At 48.1% G+C, this 17,027-nt stretch overlaps 1 protein-coding gene across 3 annotated transcripts in view; it reads left to right on the top strand.

Moving 5' to 3' along the window:
- EML6 (EMAP like 6) overlaps nucleotides 1-17,027 on the top strand; it is a 256,852-nt gene that overhangs the window by 217,112 nt on the left and 22,713 nt on the right. For all 3 annotated transcript variants that reach the window (XM_050754620.1, XM_050754621.1, XM_050754622.1), the window contains one exon: nucleotides 16,636-16,714. In XM_050754620.1, the coding sequence (XP_050610577.1) occupies nucleotides 16,636-16,714 (79 nt within the window). The remainder of the gene's footprint in view (nucleotides 1-16,635; nucleotides 16,715-17,027) is intronic.

Below are 17,027 nucleotides of genomic sequence, written 5' to 3'. Positions count from 1 at the left end.
CTGGACTAGACAGTCAGCGATTCCTGCCCTAGCCATGTGCGAGTATTATATGGCTGGGTGGTAATATTAATGTTGGAAGATGCCAGCAGTCAGGATGTAAAGGTTTTGTTTGTTGTTTCAAAACATACACATATGGAAATGAAAAATAAAAGTAGGAAGTAACATAATACTCTCTTAAAAGTACAGCTCTCCAAGTGTCCCAGGTTCCTACTGGGATGTCAGTGATGCCCCTATATTTTGTCATTCTCATGGGAAAATTTGTATCCTCCTGCCCTCCCATGAGCTCCTCCGTTGACGAGAGACTGGCTCAGGACTTGGCTACTCTGCAGACATGCATAAGCTGTCACTTTGTGGGAGGGAAGGTCAACTTTTAAAGACATCTGCCAGGAGGCCCACATTTCAGGTCAATCCAAATTCCATTTTTGTCATTTAGTCCTCTGGCCTAAGATTTGGAGTTTTATAATATCAACTTAGGAAAAAAAAAAATATATATATATATATGTGTGTGTGTGTGTGTGTGTGTGTGTATATTTGAGACTGGGTCTGGCTCTGTTGCCCAGTGTGTAGTACAGTGGTGTGATCCTGTCTCAGTGCAGCCTCAACCTCCTGGGCTCAAGCAATTCTCCCACTTCAGCCCCGCAAGAACCTGGGACTGGGACTACAGGTGTGCACCACCATACCAGAAAATCATTTTTTTTAGAGACGGGGTGATCTTACTATGTTTCCCAGGGTATTCTCAAACTCCTTGGCTCAAGCAGTCTTACCACCTTGGCCTCACCAGTGCTAGGATTCCAGGTGAGAGCCACCATGCCCAGCTCAAAAAATAGATTTTTTTACATCTCCAACTGATCCTTGAATTCTCAAGGGAAAGATATATCAATTAAACAAATTACTATTTTATTTCTTAAATCATTTGTCACTCTGCCCGCATATTTGGTGATAAACTGAGTATGAGTTAATTTATTATTGGGAGATATTCCTTTTTAAGAGTGTAGTTTATATTATTTGTCTCTGGAAGGAATATCATAACCTTTTGTAGGCTGAACAAATTTTCATTAATGGTTTGGTATTGGCATTGCTTCGTGTTTAGATTGTCACGTTAGCAGACCCACCTTTGGGTTGGTGTGCGTGTCATTTTTGTGGTACCACCATGTGCCTTTGATATCGTCTGCTTTTTGCTAAGGGGTCCCATGCTTATCTTTGATATTCCTGTCCTGTGAGTGGCATCTGGGCTCTATGAGTACACATCAGTTGGAGATTTGGAGAACACACAAAATCTTGTTCATTCTCCTTTAATTGTTCTTTCTGATGGAAAGTGATGATTATCACAGAAAAGAACCTTAGGGTATTTCACTGTGGAACAGTAATTACTATCATTCGTAACTACTTTTGCATATGTTTTTATTAACTAGTATTATATCTGTATAACTTTTTAAAAATCAGAGATGCCAGTAAAAATGCAACCAAATCAATGTCAAGAATTTATTAGAGACATGTAAAACTTTACCCAAGTAAAGTGAAACAATTTTGGTGAGTTTTTATACCACCATCTGAGCATGCCACAACAATCAGCTTACAAAATACATTAATGCTGAGGTTTGTTGCTTTTAAAAATTGTAGTCTTGTATTCACATTATGTTTTGTTATTCCCATATATCCTTTAAAAATAATGTTTAAGGCCAGGCGTAGTAGCTCGCAACTGTAATGCCAGCACTTTGGAAGGCTGAGGTGGGAGGATAACTTAAACCCAGGAAGTTGAGGCTGGCAAGAGTTTAGATGAGCCTGGGCAACATAAGGAGCCCAATCTCTACAAAAAAAATTTTAAAAATTAGCTGGGAATGAAAACACACTCCTGTAATCCCAGCTACTCAGGAGGCTGAGATGAGAGGATCACTTGAGGCCAGGAGTTCAAGGCTGCGGTGAGCTGTGATCACACCGGTGCACTCCAGCCTGAGCAACAGAGCAAGACCCTGTTGTGAATGAATGAATCAATGTGTATTTAAACATATTGGACTCATCTCCAGAGGTTTTCATTATTCCATTAAGAGAAAGCCAGAAATTAGAAACTCACAACTACAGCAATACTTAGTGCCAATGTCCACATTTTTTGTTCTTATCAAATTATCATGCAGCTTCAATTTTGTATACTGTGGTAACTACATGATCACAAGGGAACATTCTCTTTGATAATTGATAGGTAGTAGTATCTAATAATATCTCTAAGTATGGGTTATGATCTTTTACTGAAATTCATATGAGCTGACCAGGTATTAGTCTTCCTATTTACATCTTGTGGGGCCATGCTTAGTAATTTATTTTTAAATGCCTGCTGTTTGACATAGGTGGATGTCCTCATTTCTTCCTCACTTAACTGGCCACATGGGGGTTGGTCATAATGGATATTTTTATTTGCTATATACAGTTGGAACTTGCATTCTATGGAAACCCAGTTTTATAATGACAAGATACAGAATAAATAGAAGAATTAAACTATTATAGAAATTGGCATATAAGTACTCACTTAACCTTTATGTTTTGAAGAGGATACAATAATTAGCTCAAGGATTGTTTTCTCAATGCACCTGAGTCAGCCATCTGTATTTTTTTCAAGGTCCTTTATTAACAACTGCTGAGGCATACAGCTTTTGGCTGTCTATCCAGGGATGAATAAAAGAATGTTAGACTTAATACTTTCTGTTTCTACATTATCTTTATAGCATTATTTTACTTAAAGCATTTTTCACCTATCATTGAAAAGAGGTTCAACTGCTCCCTTCTTTTCTTACCTGAGAAGCTGCATAACTTATGGCCAAAAGTCAAAATCCCAGAGTCACCTAAAGCATATTTTTTTCCTTCTTCAGTAGACTTTGGGCTTGTTGCCAGTCTCTCCTGCTTAGCTCAGGCTAAAATGGTCATGTCTCTCTTAAAAAAAAAAAAAAAAAAAAAAAAAGTCTGGGCCGGGCGCAGTGGCTCACGCCTATAATCCCAGCACTTTGAGAGGCCAAGGAGGGTGGATCACATGAGGTCAGGAGTTCGAGACCAGCCTGACCAACATGAAAAAACTCCATCTCTACTAAAAATACAAAATTAGCTGGGTGTCGTGGCACATGCCTGTAATCCCAGCTACTCAGGAGGCTGAAGCAGAATTGCTTGAACCCAGGAAGTGGAAGTTATAGTGAGCCGAGATCACTCCATTGCACTCCAGCCTAGGCAACAAGAGCAAAACTCTATCTAAAAAAAAAAAGAAGTCTTAGGCTAAGCACAGTGGGGCAAGCCTGTTCTCCCAGCACTTTGGGAGGCCAAGGCAGAAGGATCACTTGAGACCAGCCTGGACAATATAGGGAGACCTTATCTCTACGAAAAATTTAAAAATTAGCCCGATGTGGTGGTTTAGTTGATTGGGAGGCTGAGATAAAAGGATCACTTGAGCCTGGGCGGTCAAGGCTGCAGCGAGTCATGATCATACCACTGTACTCCAGCCTGGGCTATAAAGTAAGACTCTGTCTTTAAAAAAAAAAAGTAGAAAAGTTAGTTTTTAATGCTTAAATTGTATTGCCTTAGCTTCAACTTAGTGTAGTTTACTTTATAATGGATAACTGTAGATACTGTGATATGTATAGTTTTAGTCACTGATGTGTTAGATTTTATCCAGATATTCAGCTGTGTTTTACCTGGGTAGATGACATGTACGCAGCCATCATCTAAAAACAGTTTCAAGCAACATTGTGTTTATATACTCTATCAATCAAACTTTGTGCATTAATTAAATACTGTTTGTATTTAAATCATTATGGAATCTCTGACTTCTACAAGAGTTGGCTCAATGAGAGTCAAAGGAAAACTCGGCTCCCCTTGGATTTCCTCTTACATATAAAACCTCAGAATAATTTAGTGTCTACCTTGAAAGTGGGCAGCTACATTCTTAAAGACATCCTTTGCTTTAATCCCACTTCTGACACCAGTCTGCTTAGTCCTCACACGACAGTGATGTTAATGATGTGAATGATGGAAAAGTGATTGTATAAAAGTTAGGTGGGGCTGGGTGTGGTGGCTCATACCTGTAATCCTAGCACTTTGGGAGGCCAAGGCAGGCAGATCACCTGAGGTCAGGAGTTCAAGACCAGCCTGGCCAACATGGCAAAACCCCGTCTCTACTAAAAATACAAAAATTAGCCAGGCATGGTGGCAGGCACCTATAATCCCAGCTACTCAGGGGAAGGCTGAGGCAGGAGAATCACTTGAACCTGGGAGGCGGAGGTTGCAGTGAGTTGAGATCGCACCATTGCACTCCAGCCTGGGCAACAAGAGCGAAACTCCATCTCAAAAAAAGTTAGATGACGTTTCTCTAATTTTAGGGTATGCAGAAAGCTATAATTACAGTTACATAAGGCAGGAGCTAATAGCATTTTTTTAGGCAGCACTGTTAGGGCTTCCCAAGTCCTTAGCATGCCCCAGTGAGACATACAGCCATGCTTATTAGCATTTTTCCAAGCACCAGAGACTTCCTTTATTTCTTTGAGATGTATTTTATACTTTTCTACCATCTCCTCCTGAAACACATACCCAAATGTTTAGGAGAATCTGAGTACATGCCTACCAGCTCAGGCAGTGTAAGTAACTACTACAAAACAATTCTAACACACTTGGACATGTCTACTATGGGAACTAACTGACTTTGGCTTCAACAGACCCTGCCTCAGGCCCAGGTTTCAGGCTGTCTGAGGTTCTCTTCAGCACAATGTGATGGGTTCCTTGGCCATCTTCTGGCTGCACCTGTTCTGCTCTCTGAGAAGATTTTGTTTGCCTTTGTTCTGTCTTGCCAAGTCTGAGATTGGCACTGGGGAGAATTGCATTTCTGAGGGCTTCCTTTTTGGTTTCCTTATTATCTCATTTCTGTTGGTGGGAGACCTGTGAGTTGCCTTAAGAACTGAACAATCACAGGCTCTTGCTGTTGACCTGATCAGGGTTACACATAAAGCTCTCCTCTTCCAAGTAGGTTGTCAACTCTGTGAAAGCAAAATTCCTGTTTTTTTTTTTTTTTTTGAGACGGAGTCTTGCTCTGTCGCCCAGGCTGGAGTGCAGTGGCCGGATCTCAGCTCACTGCAAGCTCTGCCTCCTAGGTTCAAGCCATTCTCCTGCCTCAGCCTCCCGAGTAGCTGGGACTACAGGCGCCCACCACCTCGCCCAGCTAGTTTTTTGTATTTTTTAGTAGAGATGGGGTTTCACCGTGTTAGCCAGGATGGTCTTGATCTCCTGACCTCGTGATCCGCCCGTCTCGGCCTCCCAAAGTGCTGGGATTACAGGCTTGAGCCACCGCGCCCGGCCAAAATTCCTGTTTTATACCTGCTTTATCTCTATAATCTAGAACATGCTGGCATTTAGTAAATAAGTGTTGAATGAATAAATAGACTCCTTAACAACTTAACAAGATTTAGGTTCATTTTCAGTCTAGCTCATGGATTAGATATCAAAGGCTGAGATCTTGTTGACACTTTGTCATTAAAATTCATAATCCAGCTAGGAAATCTCTGCTTCTAAGCAGCTGGCCTCACTGGTCACCCTTCCAGTGCTCAGGCTGCAGCCTCCTCCATCTGGCTTCTGCCTTTAGGCAATTCCAAATAGTGGTCTGAAGTGGAGAAGCCGTTACCCCAGACTGCATCTCAGTGGTGTTGAGGGTAATTTTCTGCTTTTTCTGGCAGGGAATGTGTGAGAGTAGATGTTTAGGAGGGATCTAGAGGATCAGGCAGCTCTCCTTTCTCTGTCTTACCTGCTGTAAGTTTACTTCCATGTGGATGGATGAGTAGTGCTTCCAACAGTCCCCATGGACAAGGACTCATTCCCAGGTACCAGTAGCCCCTTGCGATATGCACCCACATTTGGCTGATCCCAGCTGTCAGCATTCCATCATTTTCAGTAGCCCCCACTTGTGGACCAGCAGGCAAGTCAGAATCCTGAAGGGTGAGCCTCATCCTCCCCACTCCCTGCAGTGCCCCTGTCTGGGCTCTGCTCGGTCTCTCTTAACCCTCCCTCCATGCAATAGCAGAGGCTAACAACTTTCACACAAGAGATGGTCACCCTGGTTTATGAGGTTTGGGCACCCCATACAAGTCTGGGGGTATGTCCCAAGTGGAATTCCTCTCCCAATTCTCTGTGAAGAGAGGGGAAAGGAGCCATTTCACTTCCCAAACTGCCTTCCACCACAGAGGCAACTTCACTCTCCAGTCATCTCAGCGGCCCGGCACAAGCAAACACGAGGAGGCGGTGCCAGAATTATTCTTAGCAGCAGATTATAAAGGAGGAATCTGTGAATATTCTACATTAATATTTTAGTCCTTGTGGAATATATTCACTGTCAGTCTATGGCATATGTTCCTTAGGAAACCAAGGAACTTTTACCAAACCAAAATTAGAAGTAGTTTCTAAGCCTTTTATAAATGGTGGTGCCATTACCTGTGAACTGAAAGGCGCTAGCACCAAATGACCTCAAAATTCCACTCTGGCATTAGCATTTTCCAGAATTTTTCTTAGACCGTGCTTACAGTTGAATAGATAAGGGCTTAAAACCTATCTTCTATCTCATTCTTTCTGAGTTGACTTGAATGGGTTTATGAACTGAAACAAAAAGAAAGTTCTATAAAGAAAACTATATACTGTGGGCTTAAAATTTTTTTATGGGGTTTCGGAGATTTTTGTTTGTTTGTTTTGGTCATGTTTTAGTTTCAACTCCAAATTAATAGCTTCTTTAATCCTTGATTCCTTAGTATATGAGTCTATGGCATTAGTATAAAATTTCACTGGATTATAAACTGTGTAGGATTATCAGTTCCCCAGTGGTTGGTACTGTATCTACCATGGGACCACTGTGTGTCTAACACGGGGCCTTGCATTTAGTACCCAGCAAACAAATACTTTTCCAATGAATAGCTGAATGGATGAATTTACTTAGCCTGCTTCTCTTAATATTTAAGTAATCTGTCTTCAAAATGCCGTGCAAGTCCATTCTTGGTCAGCAACACTTTTTCCTTCACTTCATGAGCAACTCTGGATGGTCTTTGTGGGAAATGATGTGACTCATGTAGAATCCAGAATGCCCCAACTGGCCCTGGGACTGCACTTGGCAAATGACTTTTTAATCTTTGTAGTATCTGTCCTTCAGGAATTATAATGTTTGTTTGGTTTAAATCTATTTAAGAAGATTCTGTGTCACTGTGGCCATCATGCCTATCATACACACCAAGCTGCTTTGTCAGCAGATTTACAGTGAAGCAAAGAATGTGTTCACAAGTGACTATGAGAAAATGGGAAGGATGTAGATAGATTTCCTTCAGTCGCCAAATCACCATATATAAGTAATCCCAGTTTTCCTTCTAACCTTTTATGCTGTGCTTGGAGACAGAAATCTGGGAGAATTTGCCCCCATTTGGTTTTCAATTTCTAATTTTTTAATGGATGCAATAATTTTATGTTTATAAGGTAATAGTTTCAATACTTTCAATGTATAGTGGTCAAATTAGTATCATTAGCATATCTTTCACCTCGAACATTTGTCATTTATTTGTGTTGGGACAATTCAAAATCCTTTCTTCTGCTACTCACTCATATGTGGAAGCTGCCCCCAGTTTTTTTTAAACACCTTATTTAATCAGGAGATCTGTGGAAATTTCAAGCTCGCCTGAGGCACGATGAGCATGGTGAAGTGGCACAGTGTCAACGGCAAATGAGCAGCCTGCACTCCCAGCTCCTTCGTCAGCGTAGCCGGACAGAGGCCCTTTGTTGTCATTGATCAGTAGCTGCTTTGTGGGCCTGTATTGTTAGAGTTGATAAGAACTGACGATCCTGCTAAGCTAGTGCTGCTGAATTTACCATTTGGAAATTGATGAAAACTGCTCAATCCTATCTTGGAGTTTGGTCCAATAAATGGGGAGGAACCTCTAGTTCTACATTTCCATCCCATTCGCGAGGCTGGAGTGACCTTACTCAGGCTGACCTTACCAGCCTGAGAGTTGGTACAGAGATCTGCGGTTGCATGTGTGTTGTTTAAGCTGAGCCCAGCCTTCCCTGTGGGAGAGTGATGGCACACGTGTAATGCACACAGGGCGAGGAGCACTCCTGCTCCAGAGCCCTTCTCTCTAAGCTACCTTCTTCACGCCACCCCTCCATTCTGCAAGAGTTCTGCCTGCAGAGCTGTGGCAAGCAGGTAGAACGGCAAGACTCCTGTTCTGTATGAAGATGCAAGGGACTGAAATTATAATATCTATTAAACCCAGAAGTGCTGAAATTAATCATCTCCTAGACCTATTGCTTAGCTAGGTAACTCCACTAAAAGCTGAATCATTCGTTGATTTTTTTCTAAGTGAATATGATGCTATTTTTATAAATGATTTTCTTTATTCAAACCCCTTGATTTTCTGTATTGGTTTGAAGCAAAGCAATGACTTCTATCTGATAATTTTAGGAAGTAAACCTGCTGTTCATTATAGAATAGTTTGTTCACTTTTGATGACAAAGAGTAGCCAGTGTATAAAAATCCAGAAGTAAAGTGATGGAAAATGATTTTTAGAAAAGATTAATGTGCCTAGGAAATCACACTCCCACAGTGTAATCATCAAATCAAACCTACTCACTTGTGGAGATAAAAGAACACTTCAAAAATATGTAAGCACTTTTCTGTCAAAAGGGAGTGTCTCTCCGAAGACTGTGGCAGAGTTGGGTCTGATTATTTTAGGCAAGTGTCTGAACATCTCACAGATTCTCCATTTGGGAGGAATGGGAACTACCGGGGGTGCTGACCCGCCTCTTGTCAATTACTGTGTGGTCAAGATGTGGTCACCGAGGAGGCATTTGCAGGAGTGAAAGGTGTGGAGGATCAGGGTGCTCTTGTGGGTGTGTTTAAAGTATGTTGGCATGCTCTTTACCCGACTCCCTCCCGCTCATTTGAAGTTCGTGTCGTGCTCTGCCATCTTTTGCCCCTTCCTGTTCTTGTCATCTGTCAACTTCCTGTCTCTGAGCATTTCAGCTCATGGTCAGCTGGCCAACCCCAGCCAGCTCCTGCCATGCCCTGGGTTACATCATTACCTGGAACTCCTCTGTCCCTCAGTGTCTTAACCAACTGTCCTCTGGATTGCTCATTCCCGAGTACACATGATCTTCATCCTGACAAATGAGTGCCTAGACACCTTCATTTTCCCCCAAGTTCATCAGCCCTTCCTGGCCTCACTTTTTGTGCCTGCTCAAATGCCATTTCCCAGTCCTGCTGGCCCTTCTCCCCTACATTCCTCCTACCACCTACCTCTCTCCACTCTTCTGATAGCAAGTCCCACGTTGGCACAGATGGCCACCACCAGAGAGGCTGCCTGGCTGCTGCATGTGCCCCTTCAAGCTACTGCCTCATTTTCTTCCTTTTCTTTGGTAGGTTCTCTCTGCTGCTTCTCAGCAGTCATCCAGGTTTCATCCCTTCTCAACCTCCTGCCCCTCCTTCACTGAGAAAACAGAAGCCACTGGCACGCACTCCATCTTGGCGCTTCTTTCTCTCCTCCATCTTGCTTCCCATGCTTCACTCACATAAGTCATTCACCTTCTTCCTTCTCTTCTCAGAGGAAGTAAGTCCCTTTTCCTATTCGAGACAGGTCCCTCACCTGGTGCTTGGCCCTGGCCTCTTGTCCATCCGTGCTCCCTCATCATCTGTCCCCTCATCCATGTCTCCCATGTCAGTCTCCCAACTTTCCACCCAACTTTCCTCAGGAAAAAAACAGGTCCTTTGACTGATCTTCTCAACTTACACACACATTTCTGCCCTCACCTTCCCTCCAACTTTATTCCTTTCTCATTCAGGCCTTCCAGTCTTTTCTTCAGTCTCTATCCTATCTCACCTGTCCTCTGTCCCTGCCATTCTGTTGACATGCGGGCTCTCTAACCCCTGAGTCCAGTGACCTCTCTCTGTCCTACTAAAAGAACTTGTTTCTTCTAGAGTAGCATGGTCCAATAGAAATATGTGAGCCACAGGTATAAATTTTCTAGCAGGCACATTAGAAAATTTGGGATGGTGACATTGATTTTAATAATATATTTTAACTTGATATATTAAAAAACATTTCAATATGTAATATAAAATTATATTTTACATTCTTTTAAAAATTTTTCAATAGGACTTCAAATTCCAGGTGTATTTTACAGTTATAGCACAATTCGGGCTCTTGAAAGCCACATGTGGCATTGGCTACCGAATTGGACAGTGCATATTGGAGAAGAATATAAACATACTTTTCTCGTCTTTTTGAAAGAATCTCTCTTGGCCCTCCTAATGCCTCCCTCTCTCTTCTCAGTGTCTCACCTCTGCTTCCTCTTCCAGCCCCTTAAAATGCTGTTGGTCCTCAGGATTTTACCTTTGGCTGGCCTCTTTTCACCCTCTACCATCTACCCTCTCTCTTAATTAATCTTTCATATCCCACCCATTGGCTAGTGATTCCCAGGATCATATCACTGACTCCCATCTGTCAGTGGAACTTTCAACTAACAAAGCTATCTCACGGGTGTCCAAAGCTCAACATGCCAAAACTGAACTCATCACCTTCCCTCATTCATATTTTCTCTCTGTCTCATTCTATGATGCCACCATCTATCCGGATATGCAAGCCCGGAAAACTAGTATTACCCTTGGGTTGCTTTCCCTAGTTCATCCCATAAAAGCAATCCGTAACAAAGTGCTGCGAAGTATATTCCACCAGTATTTCTTTAAATATGCCCCTGTTTTCTTCTCCACAACCACTGCTCCAGTGAAGTGCCTCATCATTCCTCTCTTGGATCATCACAGTGGCCTCTTCAGTATTCTGCCCACCTTTACTTAGTTCCCTTCACTCCACCCTTTGGGCTCTCATTTTTTCACCCAGATAACTTTGTATTCACCTAAAATAGCCAAGTCTAAAATGATATCCTGATTTTTAAAACAACAGCAACAAAAAAGCCACAAGGCTGTGTGATAGCGTCGGTCAAGAGCATTTTCAAGAGGGTATGCTCATTTTCAAGAGCATTTTCTTTCAGGACATCTTGTAGTTCTGCCTGAATCCTTTCCATCAGCCCCATCACTAAGCATCTCTGTACATGGTTCTGGAAGATATAGGAATCCACTTAACAGAGTCCAGTTCTTAGGAATACTCTCAGCAGAGTCCAGTTCTGAAGACTGCACTTAACACAGTCAAGTTTGGTCTTGATAACAGAGAGGCCCCATGGCTTTGGAGATTTTTCCTAAGATTTTTTCCCCTTCCCCCCCCCGACTTTCCTCCTCCCCCCCCCTTCCCCCCCCCCCTCCCCCCCCCCCCCCCCCCCCCCCCCCCCCCTCCTCCCTCCCCTCCCCTCTCCTCCCCCCCCCCCCCCCCTTCTCCCCCCCCCCCCCCCCCCCCTCTTCCCTCCCCCCCCCCCCCCCCCCCTCCCCTCCCCCCCCCCCCCCCCCCCCCCCCCCCCCCCCCCCCCCCCCCCCCCCCCCCCCCCCCCCCCCCCCCCCCTCCCCCCCCCCCCCCCCCCCCCCCCCCCCTCTCCCCCCCCCCCCCCCCCCCCCCCCCCCCCCCCCCCCTTCCCCCCCCCCCCCCCCCCCCCCCCCCCCTTCCCCCCCCCCCCCCCCCCCCCCCCTCCCCCCCCCCCCCCCCCCCCCCCCCCCCCCCCCCCCCCCCCCCCTTCCCCTCCCCCCCCTTGTTTCCCCCTCCCCCTTTTTACCCCCTCCTCTCCCTCCCCTCCCCCCCCCCCCCCCCCCCCCCCCCCCCCCCCCCCCCCCCCCCCCCCCCCCCTTCCCCCCCCCCCCCCCTCCCCCCCCCCCCCCCTCCCCCCCCCCCCCCCCCCCCTCCCCTCCCCCCCCTCCCCCCCCCCCCCCCCCCCCCCCCCCCCCCCCCCCCCCCCCCCCCCCCCCCCCCCCCTCCCCCCCCCCCCTCCCCCCTCCCCCCCCCCCCCCCCCCCCCCCTCCCCCCCTCCCCCCCCCCCCCCCCCCCCCCCCCCCCCCCCCTTCCCCCCCCCCCCCCCCCCCCCCCCCCCCCCCCCCCCCCCCCCCCTCCCCCCCCCCCCCCCCTCCCCCCCCCCCCCCCCCCCCTCCCCCCCCCCCCCCTTCCCCCCCCCCCCCTCCCCCCCCCTCCCCCCCCCCCCCCCCCCTCCCCTCCCCCCCCCCCTTCCCCCCCTCCCTCTCCTCCCCCCCCCCCCCCCCTCCCCTTCTCCCCTCCCCCCCCCCCCCCCCCCCCCCCCCCCCCCCCCCCCCTCCCTCCCCCCCCCCCCCCCCTCCCCCCCTCCCCCCCCTCCCCCCCTTCCCCCTCCCCCCCCCTCCCCCCTTCCCCCCCTCCCCTCCCCCCTCTCCCCCTTCCCCCCCCCCCCCCTTCCTCCCCCCCCCCCCCCCTCTCCCCCTTCCCCCCCCCCCTCTCCCCCCCCTCCCCTCCCCCCCCCTCCCCCTTCCCCTCCCCTTCCTCCCCCCCTTCCCCTCCCCTTCTCTCCCCCTTCCCCTCCCCTTCTCCCCCCCCCCCCCTCCCCCCCTCTCTCCCCCTCCCCCCCCCCCTCCCCCTTCTTTCTCCCTTCACATTCTCTCTCCCTTCCCCCTCCCTTTTCTCTCTCCCTTCCCCCTCCCCTCTCTCTCTCTCCCTCCCCTCTCCCCCCCCCCCCCCTCTTCTCTCCCTCCCCCCCCCCTCCCCCTTCCCTCTCTCTCTCCCTCCCCCCTCCCCCTCTTCTCTCTCCCTTCCCCCGCCCTCTTCTCTCTCCCTTCCCCCTCCCTCTTCTCTCTCCCTTCCCCCTCCCTCTTCTCTCTCCCTTCCCCCTCCCTCTTCTCTCTCCCTTTCCCCCTCCCTCTTCTCTCTCCCCCTTCCCCCTCCCTCTTCTCTCTCCCCTCTTCTCTCTCCCTTCCCCCTCCCTCTTCTCTCTCCCTTCCCCCTCCCTCTTCTCTCTCCCTTCCCCCTCCCTCTTCTCTCTCCCTTCCCCTCCCTCTTCCCTCCCTCTTCTCTCTCCCTTCCCCCTCCCTCTTCTCTCTCCTCTCCTTCTCTGCCTTCTCTCTCCTCTCCCTTTCCCCCTCCCCTTCCCCTTTGGATTTCCCAAGACATCCTAAAACCTTTGGTGTATTTTATGCCACATTTTGGAAGCTGAAGAAAGCTGTTTCCTCCAAGGACACTGAATATTGTCTGATGAACACGACTCAAAACAACTTCAAACTTGCATTTCTTGGCTAGATGGATCTGAGCTTTCCCACACTCACACCCACACCCACACCCCTCTTTATAGAAACTGGTTGGAACGACTTGGTTTCTCACAGGCTGTCCAAGCCTCACTCCCCAGTTGGCTCTCATGTTGTACTTTATCTTGGGTTGCAACTGACTCGTGACCTCAGTGGTTTCAGAAGCTTCCCTGAGCACATTGGACGTGAACGCTCTTACACATTTCAGGTCATTGTGTGCTCTGCTCCACCTCTTGCTCTGTCAGCCCAGTGCCTTGGGGAGGGGGAAAGGAGGGACAAGTGCCCAGGCATTGGCCTGCCTTGGGGGTCTGTACAGGGCAAGAGCGCCTGTCAGGATAACACTCCCCACATCTTCAGCTGAGTCTAAGCTTTCTCTTCAGCAGCCCAGCTGCTGGGCAGCGGGATGACAGCAGGAATTGGCCTTCCCATGATCCTGCCCTGCCCACAGAATGTGCCACCTGTTCCCACAGGGAGTATAGGGTTGTGACTCTCCCCACAGGCACTGAAGAGCAGGGCCGACTTGTTACTCAACACCAAGCCCCAGGCTGGAGTTCACAGGCCTCTCCCTGGGCTTCCTGCCTTCACTGCGTCTTCCTTGGCAGGCTCCTGCTCTCCAGAGCTTAGACCTGTCTGCCACCCTCTCCCCTGTTTATCCAGTTTGTTTGCTGTCTTGCCAGGCTCCTTCCTTAAATTTCCTGCCCAATGGAAGCTCTTCCTCCTTTATTCCCCCCTCCCTGACCCCCCCAATCACCTCAAAGCCTACTTGCCCCACCAGGCCCCTCTGTGTCTCTGCTCCTCCCACCTCCAGTCTCTTACCCTCTCACCTTCCCAGCTCTTGGCCCCACTGGGTCTCCCTGCCAATGGCCGGTTGTGCCCATGGCCTTCCTCGCGAGGAGTGCGAGGAAGGCCATGGGCACAACCGGGCATTGGCAGGGAGACCCAGTGGGGCCAAGCTGGGGATGACAGCTGGGAATGACAGCTGGGAATGACCAACTCTAATGAGTGGATGGGACTGAAAGTGAGTGAATGTCCTCATGCCTCCACTCTTTCCCACCTCAGCAAAGCTTTTCAGAGCCCCATTTCTGATGGAATCTGAATCTAGAAGGATTTAGATCCACAGAGAAATGTTAAACCTCCAGTGTTTGGCTGTGTGTGAAGCCTCTGGCAGTCCCTCCCATATTTGATGTTATGAACACTGTTTATAGATACCTGGAAAGAAGCCTTTAATACTTGTATTGTGTTTTAACTTGCTTTCCTTTGGAGGCAGGGAATTGTCAAGTAAGTATTCACACCGCTCTGGAGAAAAACACAGGTGTTCGGTGAACATCCAGTACTAAGTGTTCACGCGGAACCCACAACCGCAAAGGGTCAATACTTAAAATCCGCTGAATTTGCCACAATGCAGGTTTCTTCCCCTTGCTCCTCTCATCTTCAGTTTTGAAGCAATACAGCTGTAAACATATGCTTGCGAAATGAGAAAGAAACATTGAGATTGCTTTACCTTTCGGTTTTTTTCTGAAAATCAAGGTGAAAAAAAAGCATCAGATTGCCTCTGTGTATATATATACAATCTCCTGTATATATAAGTACACGGTGTTTGTGCTTGTATGCGTACTCTATATTCACTGTATAATATATTACATATTATACAACCTGTGTGTCCCCTGAAAACGAGCCCTGTGTTTATCCTCGAATTATGCCTTATGAGCCATGCCATAGTTCCAGTGTCCTCTTGCTCTCCTCGTAGCCCCTGGCTTGCTTTTGTCATACACTTAAACATTCTTAGGTGAAAGAAGAAACCCACGGATTTCATTTGAAAGTCCCACTAAAACAGAAGAAAGAGCAGATGTCCTGGGAAGCGATAATGAATGTGAAGGAAGTGTCTCATTGTGAGAACTGGCATGCCCCCAGTCTCCCAATTTTGCTCAATTTGGTGGCGATGATGTCAGCCGGGGGTGTCGTTTTGCAGAGATGCGCTCTCTACCCATTCTTCAGTGGTGATTATAATACCATTTGGTCCAATTATCACTTATGATTGCATAACATGTTTTGATTGAAGAGTTTCTGAGAAAATAAAGGTACCCTGTCTTCCCCTGCACACAAAAAGAACCCCCGCAAGCCATTGGAGCAGGCAAGCTGACCTACCAAGAAACACTGGGAATTATTAGGCTAAATTATGAGTTGAACTTGATTTGGAAACAAAGTATCCATTGTACATAACTCCCCACGACATCCAGGAAGATGTCATTGTTTTTCTGACAGCAAGTTTCTCCCCAGCACACTCTAAAGTAAGCAGAGTCCCCGGGCGCATTCGTAAAGTCACGGAGAGTGTGCGGGAAGCATTGACAAAGCTTCCTTTTCTCTCCCTATTCTGTAGGCGCTTTAGTGCAGAGTTTGCCCAGAGACGCCGGGGTATGAGCTTTCTGAATTTGTAGACTGGTGCACTCTTTCATTTCTGTTTTAGTTCTTTGCTGGCATGCCGGGGAAGCATGGTGTGTGCCACACAGGAATGTCTGTTCACTTGGAAAATGCTTGTGCATGAATGAGGTGGTTGCTAATACGGCTCTAAACTGTACTAAGTTTCTCACTTGGCTTTGTTTGCTGCTTACAAGGGGATCAAGGTAATCCTTCTCTTTGCATATCCCGGGAGCAATAACTAATTACTTTGGAACATGCAGTGGGAGCTGGTACAGTTCTCTCTCTCGACCCATCCATAGAGAAATCTCATTTAAGGAAACCCCACATGACCAAGAACTGGTCTACTCATCTAGGATTCCATTAGGGCTTACACGTTATAAAATCTCTTCATTAAATTTGGAGGCCCCAGTCCCCAAAACTGAGGTGGGAAAAGCAACCTTTGGTGTGGTAACAGCTGAAGGCAGACCCGAGTCCTGAGGCGAGGGCGGAGTGGGAGGCGCGAGTGCTGTCTGTCTCCTGTCCCTCCGCTTCCTGCCTGCCTGTTTGAGAAGTGAGGCCGACCTAGGCACTTGGCACGTGGTCCTTAGGGCCCGTTCCGAAGCCTGGCTTGTAAGTGCCACTTCACACCACACCACGGCCATTGACAACTTAATTCTGAACAACATGAGCACATCCCTGTCTGAAAAAGGTCAGCAAGTCCAGGAAATGTGGCCTCTCTCCCTTCATGGTCAGGCCGCTCCTTGGTTTTGAACCAAGCCCCTCTTGTTTCAAGCCCATGTGGTCTTCCTGCTCCCAGGAGAAGGTTAAGCAGAGGGACGAGGTCCAACCCAGTGCCTGTGAATTCAGGCCAGGTCCCACGGCAGGTGGGGAGGGGGAGAGGAGGGCAGGACCGAACAGATCCAGGTGGAGGGGCCTCAGGCGGGAGGAGAGAGGAGGCCGGCACTGGCCTAGACAGGCTGCACCAGGAAGGTGGCCTCGCAGCCCTCATTCAACGCTGTGCTTCCTCTGGCCGCTGTCTCTTCCAGGCCACCCGTTAGCCGAGCAGCTCCCCAGCCTGAGAAACTGCAGAAGAACAATATCACCAAAAAAAAGAAACTGGTGGAGGTAAGTTAAACAATTACTTCTAATTTGATATTGACGTTCTAAGACCTACCTGGTGGACAGCCCCATCTGCACGTCCCAAAGACAGTTAAGTGAAATGGAGTAGGTCCCTTGGCTCTCTTCTATCCCCTCTCCCTCAGACCTGGGAGAGTCCCACATTGCCAATGGGATTCAAGTTCATGGTTTCAAAACCTTACCCAGAGCCACCTTCTAAGCTTACTGCCTATGATTCCTCACCACAGTGCAAATCTCCAGCCCCACAAACCCACTGCTTATGTTCTCGGAAGCTGCCTGGGACTTTCTGCTTGGAAGGCTC

Source organism: Macaca thibetana, chromosome 13 (genome assembly GCF_024542745.1).
Source record: "Macaca thibetana thibetana isolate TM-01 chromosome 13, ASM2454274v1, whole genome shotgun sequence".
Lineage (NCBI taxonomy): Eukaryota > Metazoa > Chordata > Mammalia > Primates > Cercopithecidae > Macaca > Macaca thibetana.
The sequence above is the reverse complement of the archived record's forward strand: the minus strand, read 5'-3'. Positions and strand labels throughout refer to the sequence as shown.